At 36.0% G+C, this 9,767-nt stretch overlaps 1 protein-coding gene across 2 annotated transcripts in view; it reads right to left on the bottom strand.

The window, feature by feature from the left end:
- Dpyd (dihydropyrimidine dehydrogenase) overlaps window positions 1–9,767 on the bottom strand; it is a 763,700-nt gene that overhangs the window by 437,524 nt on the left and 316,409 nt on the right. For both annotated transcript variants that reach the window (XM_005357199.2, XM_013350051.1), the window contains exons 9-10: window positions 7,584–7,691; window positions 5,136–5,305 (exon numbers count right to left, since the gene is read on the bottom strand). In XM_005357199.2, the coding sequence (XP_005357256.1) occupies window positions 5,136–5,305; window positions 7,584–7,691 (278 nt within the window). The remainder of the gene's footprint in view (window positions 1–5,135; window positions 5,306–7,583; window positions 7,692–9,767) is intronic.

Genomic DNA, 9,767 nt, shown 5'->3' with positions numbered 1-9,767 from the left:
GAAACTTGTTTTTTTTTTTTCCTTTTCTCAATAAAAAAAAATTGGAAAAAAAATCACAATAAAACATTTTTTTGACTATTGGACTAAATTATCTGCCACAGATATTTATATTAAAATAATATTATCAAGATAGCCGATCCTTTAAATAACTAAAAGTTTTTTAATAACAACCAAGTCTAATTAAACCAGTTGTTATGCTGATAAACCAAAGAGGACATAGCACAGAGACGCCATTCCAACAGAGAAGGTAACGGGTCTGCCATGTTCTGCTGCTATTTTGAAACTAAGTAATATATACATCAGATATCTGCGATGTTCTTTGTGTATGGAATTTGTTATTAATACTAATTTTGAGCCATACTCTTCCTGGCCATAATCAGTGACAACTACAAAGTCCTTCATTGACCTTATTGTTTAAACTGATCAAGCGAAGAGGTCTCTTGGGTCCTGATCTTCATGCCTCCTTTTAGGAATTCCCAACAGCCTACAGCATTCTGGCAGTTCTGTCTGATCTGCCAGCAGCCTTTAATGCCAGCATTTTGGGGGATTCTGCTATCCTGTGAAATTTAATCTCACCTATTTAAGCTTGCAGAAAGTACTGGAGGGAATTATTAACAGATTTTCCCTCATCTTCTTAAAGGATAGCACTGAGTGATTGGCTGGTTTCCCCAAGGACTGAGGGCTGAGAAGTGCTAGTGTGTCTGTAGCATCCTGTTTAGCATGTGTGTGAGGCCACCAGGGAGCCGGAGAGACATTTGGAATCAGAATTACATCAATATGCTGATGGTGCCTCCCTATCTTCATCTCATCAAACCTATATCCTTCAACATTAATGCTTTCTTAACTAAGATGGGAAGTGCCTCCAAACAGCGCACTGCTTATGGTTCTAATTAGACAGCTGGAATCTCATTGATGACACATTAGAGCCATGGACCAGCAGTCTCAGCATCACCGGGAAACTTGTTAAAATGCAAATTCTCAGGCCCACCCCAAACTTACTCTGACAGAAACTCTTGGGACAGGGCCCCACTGTCTGTTTTTAAGAAGGTGATTTTTAATCCATTCTTAAGTTTTGAAAATGTATGCTTTAGAGAAATGGCTTGTAATTTGTCACTGAAAATTTTATTAGGAGATGCTTCCTAGGTTAATTGATTGGATATTTATGGATCCAGGCATATTGATTTTGGTCACTGCAGTGGTTTGTATGAAAAATGTTCCCCATCAGTGTGGGTGTTTGGACACTTGGCTCCCAGTTGGTGGTGCTGTTTGGGATTTGGTGCAGTCTTAAGAAGGAAGTACATCATTGGTTGTGGACTTGGAGATGCCATAGTCTTGCCCTACTCTGCTTCATGCTTTGTTGGTGAGGAAGTGATCTCTCAACTTCTTGTTTCTGCCCCCATGCCTGCCACTTGTTGTCATGTCTACTTCACCGTAATGGATGCTCCATCTAGAACCGTAAGCTCAAATAAACTTCTTGCAATAAGTTGCCTTGATTGCTGTAATTTATCACAGCAACATAAAAGAAATTAATAACCCTTAACCATAGCCATAAAAGGCACATTGCCTCAAGCAATTCTGTGCTCAAAGATATTCAAATCTGTAACAATTCACATTTGTTACAAAAGGCTCAGAAAATGCTTTGTTGCTCTGCTTTGTCCTCACTCAAAGAAGGAGAATTGGATTCCAATTTTAGGATATAAATTCTGAAGGGCTTGATGATGAGGCAATTTACTAATGGACAAGCCATGCTATTTCCAAAATTCACCCAAGTTAAAATAATTAAATATTAGCCGGGCGGTGGTGGCGCACGCCTTTAATCCCAGCACTCAGGAGGCAGAGGCAGGCAGATCTCTGTGAGTTCGAGACCAGCCTGGTCTACAAGAGCTAGTTCCAGGACAGGCTCCAAAAAATCACAGAGAAACCCTGTCTCGAAAAATAAAATAATCAAATATTATATATTTTTGAGGGAAAAACATAAAGGCTATTTTTTCAATACTCATTGACTTTAAGGAAATAGAGAATTGCAGAAACACATGCTTGTTGAGAGAAAAAAAATATGAGAAATTAGAGAAATAAAGATTTTGGAAATTTATGTTAGTTAAAAGCATGTCCCTAAACATAATTTCTCAAATCACATGTATTACAAAAGATAATCCATATCTAACCTCCAGCACAGTAACATCCTACTTCTACTGTAAACCTTGAGTGCTCTTTAGAAGTTTACAAAACCAAGTAATGACTATAATGAATAAGCATGGAAGCCTCAATAAAATCTGGAATCATCAAATTCACAATACCATGTACATTGATCAGATACTCAAACATGGTCTTTATACACCCTAATAATGCATGACTTATTACATATCTCATGTTCTGCCTTGCCTAAAATTACTAGATAAGCCTTCTAGGGATGTAAAATTCAGCTACCTTCAAAGGTTAGTAAAAAAACCACGTTTCTGAGCCTCTCTAAAAAAATACTGAAGCAACTGGTTGTTGAACACTTTCTTTGTGGTTCCTTGTAAAGGAATAATAAAGAAACCGTTGTTTGATATTTGTAAGCCTCAGAAGAGCTTGAGAGCTACTGGAGCTCCACTGTAGGCTTTCCAGTTGTGCCCCAGAGGCTCATTACTTCTTAGCACCTTGCAAAATGTGCATCCTACTGGTTTTGGCCCTCTGCTGAGTTATGCCTAGACTTAACTCTCTTCCAATCTGTATCCTGTTACACTGACTAACAGTCTATGTTTGATGAGCCACTAACCAGCATCCTTGCTTTTATCTCTACTGTTCCATAAATTCCATAAAATTCGGCAGAACCGTTAATGCAAAAGTAATCTTAGGTCTTCATTATTCTATATACAGAATAGTCCCCAACTTTTCCTTATAATTATTGGTACCCACAAGTCCCTACCCGATCATAGGCAGTCACATACATCTTCTTTTCACTACATGAACTCACTAGGAGACTTTCTCTGTTAGGACAGAGAACATTTAACAAGGTCAACAGTTGTTTATTACTGGATGCCAATCTTCCCTCAATGTTACTTTTTCTATACTTAAAACGAATCACAGAGACCTGTCAGAGTACCCTCTGTAAGACGGAAGACACTGCCCTTTCCTTCACCACACTCTACATTCAAGCACAATCCCCTACTCTGCATATCTCTATATCACTGTCTTCCCACAGAAGAAATTACTCTTCAGTATACTACTGGTAGTACAATACATTTATTTACCATATAAACAAGCATACAAAGCACTTGTTTAGTCTCTTGTTTATTTCTTTATAAACTTTATGAGGGCATGAAATTGTGTCTGCTCTATTAAAGTCACTTGAAATAATGCCAATATACGGGAGGTATTCAGTCAACACAAGGTGCATGAATAAACACCTTTACTTTAAGTAAATCCAGTCTGGGTGTCTTATGAGTTGTGTTAGACAGAAATACTTGTCATTTATTTTTTCTAGTTGAAGATGATCAGAAGATGAGGATACTATGAGGAGTAAAGTAATTCATACTGCCATTTGGGATGCTAAATTTTAGGTATGGACTGCTCCCCAAAAGCTTATATACAAAGCTTCTTTCAAACTTGAAAGTCCTATTAGGAGGTGCTGGAAACTCTAGGATATGGGACCTACTTGGGAGAAGTATGTTACTGAAGGAGTAACCTAATAAATTTATTTTGTACCCTCTCTACCTCCACCATTCATGGCCATCTTGGCGCGAGCAGTTTCCCGTAAAAAAAAGTTTCTACCACAGTGTTATGTCAACACAGAAAAATTGGTTATTCCAAGTAGTGTTTAACTTAAACACTGAGCTGAAAGAAACCTGTGCTTTGTGCAGGTTTGTTTTGTTTTTATCTCAAGTGTTCTTGCCACAACAAATGGCATATCAAGACACCTGTTATCTTCTATTTCCAACCCAAAAAGAAAAACTTTTGGTTATGAACTCCATTTAATCATAGGAATTAGATGAAGAAAATGCAAAAATACTTAGTTTGCAAAATTTCACAAGTTTGTTATATTTCCCAATCCTTTACTAAGCAAAGTGATGTAAATATAAGTCAATTTAGCTCCCATTTCTCTTTTAATTTGGGCTGTTTAAATTTTCAAAATGGTGTGAGTGAACTAATTAATGTCTGAAAGTGTATGTCTGAAAAGACTCTTATAATTTTAAGATGACCTTGGATTTGGGAGGTAAAAGCATATTAAAAGAGTAGATGATAGAGCAAAACCTACAGAGTAAAACTGGCATTTGAAAGGCAGCTATGAACTACTGATGACTGATCATTTACTGAGGTCAATTTGTACAATGGCTGATCTACATGTGACAAATTACCCACCAACTGAGGTTATAATTCTTGCCAGATAGAGTGCCTCCAAGCCTGTGCAGACATTCTCAAGTAAATCAAATTCAAAATACTAATTTGAACAAAATGAGTAATTTATCTTTCCATAAATATGCTGCATCGATGGCCTCACAACTATTGTACTTATTATAATATTATCTTTCTCTTATAGCATTGCAACTGGAGAGATCATGGTGTACACAACCTGCAGATGCTTTACAGAAGACTCGTCAGAATGACATGATGTGAAATCTGTCATCTTCAGTGAGTTAACTAAGACACCAAATCTGACCTGTGCTCATGTGAAGGCTCTTTTAAAATCTATGCTACAGTTTCATTTGAAATTCTTGCTAACAGAAACAGTTGATGCTAAATGTGAACAGAGCATGCTTGATACTTGCAAGTTGGACTTTTGGGATCTTTACTGTCTCCAATTATAACATTTGTGGAGCATCCACGCATTTTATAAAATGCAGATTGTTGAGGTGATGGAAGTCTTAGCACATCTGACAGTTACTAATTAGAATGCTTTTCAAAGATACTCTCACAGTGACAAAAAGATATATCAGTGGTTTTGACCCAAATATGTGTATCATTTTATTCAAATTAATATTTAAAAGTTCCTTTTAGGTAGGCTGTCAAAATGAAAATAATTACATATAGCCCAGACTTTTCATCTGTCCAATTTCAGGACATCTAATGATTTAAATTAGGAAGGCATCCCAACAGTGCCATTGCCTACAACCTGCAGGATTCCACCCCTATCTCCTCTGATGGGTCTACATTACCTCCTCTGGAACAGCTCGAATATTAACAAAGCCCTTTCTGAAGACGACGAACACTCGACGGGCTCCGCAGCGCAGAGCGGATGTCGCACAGTCAAAGGCAGTATCTCCGGCTCCAAGTACAATCACGGCTCCCCGTATGGATGGCAATGGAGAGTGACAGGCGCACATTCCTGAACGATGAAAGGAAAACCCCATTTTCAAGTAGAGAAACCATTTCTGCATGACAGCTCAAAAGATACTTGTACTCAAAGCACTGTAAAATTGCATCTTGCAGTTTTCCAGGGTGGAGTGTCACTATCAAATTATTCTGCTTGGTTGAAAGACAGTTTTATTCCCATTTTAAAAATATGCTCATATATGTAATTTCATACTCAGTACCCTTAGCTTCTTTTTTCCCTTTTAGAAGAATTGCTGCAACACCTTTAAATTATTTCAGTTATAATAAACAGGATGAATCAATTAAAACTCTATCAAAGTTATGATACACATTTTTACATTTTATAATTACATTTCAGCATATTAGTGAAAAAGTGTTCCTTATAATCTCAACCCATAATCTATAGCATTATATTAGAATACTTTACATAATTTCTCACATAAACTCTGCTATATATTTTATATTTAGTAAACTTTTAAAATGGAAATGTCATATTTGTGTCTCAAGAGTTTCTGGGAATGATAGCTACACTATAGATTTCTCCCTTTATTGAATATCTCTGGTTCTTTCTGTGAAATTGGAAAATAAAAAAAAATGGGCTTCACTTAAAACTATTTTATTTACTTAGTTAATTTTTTTGCTTGTGTGTGTGTATGCAATCACATGTCATGGTGTGCTCTAAAAGGGCAAAAAAAAACATTGTTCAAGTTAATTTCTCTCCTGCCATGTTGTGGGATTCTAGGATGGAATTCCTGTGTCAGGCCTACATCCAAGCACCTCTACTTTCTGAGCCATCCCACTTGTTCAGGAAATATGACTTCTTAAATGTCTATTTCTCAGAGAATCTATAGAAAGATCTGGTATCACAGGGCAGGGAACCCTGACTGCCCATTGAACTGGAGAGGGAGGGGGAGAGGAGTGGGGGGAGGGGGAGAAGGGTTGGGAGGAGCAGGGGAACGGTGGGAGGAGGGGGAGGGAAATGGGAGGCTGGGAGGAGGTGGAAACTTGTTTTTTTTTTTTCTCCTTTTCTCAATAAAAATAAATTAAAAAAAATACAGAAAAAAAAAGAAAGATCTGGTATCCTTATGAAGATCCCTGGAAGAAAAGAAATTCAGGTTGTGTTGGGTATTAGACAGTACTATATTATCAGTACTGTATTATAAACTGCTAAGATAAATTACTATAATTCTTGATATTCCACCCCAGATGATGGCTAGATCTATAATTTCAACAAATATCATCATTTTGTGGGAATACATACTATTTGGGAGTAGACAATTGACATTCTTGATATAAAATACATCCTGGTGTACTATGATTTTTCTGTGGGGAAAAAAAAAACAGAGGCTCCTGGGATTCAGGGTGGGGAGGCAGATAGGGATGGAATTTTTCCTCATTGTTACCTTTTAAGAAATTTAATAAGGAAGTTTCTTGTCTGTTTAAATTTTGAAAGGAAAAAGGAAACATAAGTTTTGTGGGCTTTTGTTTGTTTTTGTCATTTCTATGAATAGTTAGATGTAGGAATAGCTATGGCTCAGTCTTCTTATAAAATAAATGTTTAGAAGATTTAGATAATCCAGTTAAAAAAATACTGAAGCCTTTCTTTGTTTCTTTGTTTCTTTATTTGTTTGTTTGTTTGTTTCTCTCTGTCTCTCTCTGTCTCTCTGTCTCTCTCTGTCTCTCTGTCTCTGTCTGTCTCTGTCTCTGTCTCTCTCTCTGTCTCTCTCTCTCTGTGTCTCTGTCTGTCTCTGTCTCTGTCTCTCTCTCTCTCTCTCTTTTATCACCAAGACAAAGGCACTAAGGAAGCCAAAGCTTGGTATCGTCTACCTTCAGGTTGTTATTCTTGGGATACATGAAGTAATAGGGTGTCTATCAAAGTGTTGAATTTTCACTACTTAGAATTACTGTTCCAGTAGAGTCCTTGATCTTCCTCCCTCTGCAGACACACATCATGCCAGACATGGAAAGATTCATGCTACTTTACAGTAGCTCCAAAACTAGAAATCTCACCCTTATTTCAAGAATCTCTTCCAATGTTTGCTGAAGGCTTTTTATTTTGAATTAATTTTTTACATATTAGACGTACATGTACTACAATACAATAAAATACCTAATCATGATGCTTTCTTGGAAGACTAGATGATTGATAATTCTTGCAAACTGTAGTATTGACATTTATTCAAGAATCCAGATAAGATATGACCAATGTTCTACTGAGTTTGAATTTAATATAAATTTATAACGCCTGGGGAAATGCAGAAAACATTGAGATAGGAGACAATAGTATTTACCTGTTTTACTGCCTTTGGAGACAAGTGGCAGAAAGTCTTTGGATGTATAAAATCCTTGCTCCTGTGTCAGGTCTTGGAAAATATAGTCCTTTTTGGGTTCTGGTAAGCCTATTGAATAAAGTTTAAAAATATCATTAGCAATCACTTATTAAAATTATGGAAATAGTGACAATCTTCAAAATGTATCTCTTGGTGAGATAAAAGGCTAGACACCCATCAAAATCAGAAATGTAGATAACACAGTTGTACTGGCTGGTTTTATGTCAACTTGACCCAAGCAAAAGTCATCAGTTAGAAGCAAACCTAAATTTAGAAAACAACTCCACAGGATCAGGCTGTAGGCGAGCCTGTAGGGCATTTCCTTAATTAGTGATTGATGGGGATAGGCACAGTTCATTGTGGGTGGTGCCATCCCTGGGCTGGTGGTCCTGAGTTTTATAAGATAATAGGCTCAGCAAGCTACTGGGATCAAGCCAGTAAGCAGCACCTCTCCATTGCCTCTGCAGTAGCTTCTGCTTCCAGGTTCCTGCCCTGTTTGAGTTCCTGTCCTGATTTCCTTTAATGATAGACTGCTCTGTGGAGATATATATGCCAAATAAAGCCTTTCCTTCCAACTTGATTTTGTTCATGGTTTTTCATCACAGCAATAGAAACCCTAACTGAGAAAACAATCTAACAGACCGTGTTTACCTTTAATATGAAATGGAATATATAACATAAACTATGCATTAATTAACATCTATATACACATATATACATATGCATGCACAGAGAGAAATATTGTGTGACTATACATAATAGCATAGTATGCACTGATAAGGTATTAATAGGAATATTATACTCTTCTTTATGCTTTAAATAAAAAATGTTTAGAATATATAGAGTGCTGACTATTAAAAAACCTTTAACAAAACTAAAAAAAGAAACAAGTGCATATTTTTATTTTATTTAATTAATGGACAAGAAAGATTATTCTAAGGAAAATGGACATAAATATATTCCTACGAATGAATGCAAAAAATTCAGCTTCTCATAAATTGCAAACTATAAGTGTATTTTAAAATAAGAGATAAAAGCTGATGAGATGGCTCAGTAGTTAAAGATCCTGTCGTACTGCAAATCTTCCAGACCTGAGTGCAATTGCAGGAACCCAGATAAAGTTGAAAGAGAAAAATTTCTACCAAATTGTCTTCTAACCTCTAGATATTTTCCCCTCCCACACACAAGCACGCACACACACACACAGGCACAGTAATATTAATAATAACAACAACAGATTAGTGATTAAACAATTTTTAAGTCTTAAAATATCTATTATTCAAGGCATTTCTTACTATCAACAAGAAAACCACAAAGTTTACAATATTTGCATTAAAGCAAAACATTAATTCTCCAGTAGATGCTGAAAGAATGATGGAATTAGAGGAAGAAAATTTATGTTATTATCTTTTAACTAATAAAAATATTTAATTCCATACCCAAATAATGAAATTTAGGCTTATGATTTCCTTATTTATTAAGTAAAATATATTCAAGAAAATTAGGACATCCAGTAGGGGTAGAAATACAGCTCTTCACACACTTTTATTAGAAATACATTGCCACTGGATTTTTAGAAAATGATTTGCAGTCTTTTCCAAAGAGACACAAAGACATGCATATATATCTTAAATGTATATATGATCAATGCAAAACATTTTTAAAGGATGAACAAACACTAGAATTAGGAAAGTATGAATAAATGAGTTCTATCTCCAAAGAAAGAGAACACAATTTATATCTATGATGTGTGTGTATTCTATGATGTATATATGTATATTCTACTCAAAAATATATAAAATGAATAATTGGAATTGTATTATTTTTAATGATATGTATATTCATTTTTCCTATTGTTTATTTTCTAAATGTTCTATATTATTATCATCACCTATATATTTAAGAAATGAATACCATACCACAACAGAGAGATGGTATGCTATCTGTACATTGTCCAATCTCTCAAAATTATTACCTCTTAGCCGGGCAGTGGTGGCACATGCCTTTAATCCCAGCACTCGGGAGGCAGAGGCAGGCAGATCTCTGGGATATCTGTGAGTTCGAGACCAGCCTGGTCTACAAGAGCTAGTTCCAGGACAGGCTCCAAAACCACAGAGAAACCCTGTCTCAAAAAAACCAAAAAAA

This window comes from Microtus ochrogaster, chromosome 21 (assembly GCF_000317375.1).
Source record: "Microtus ochrogaster isolate Prairie Vole_2 chromosome 21, MicOch1.0, whole genome shotgun sequence".
Classification (NCBI taxonomy): Eukaryota; Metazoa; Chordata; class Mammalia; order Rodentia; family Cricetidae; genus Microtus; species Microtus ochrogaster.
The sequence above is the reverse complement of the archived record's forward strand: the minus strand, read 5'-3'. Positions and strand labels throughout refer to the sequence as shown.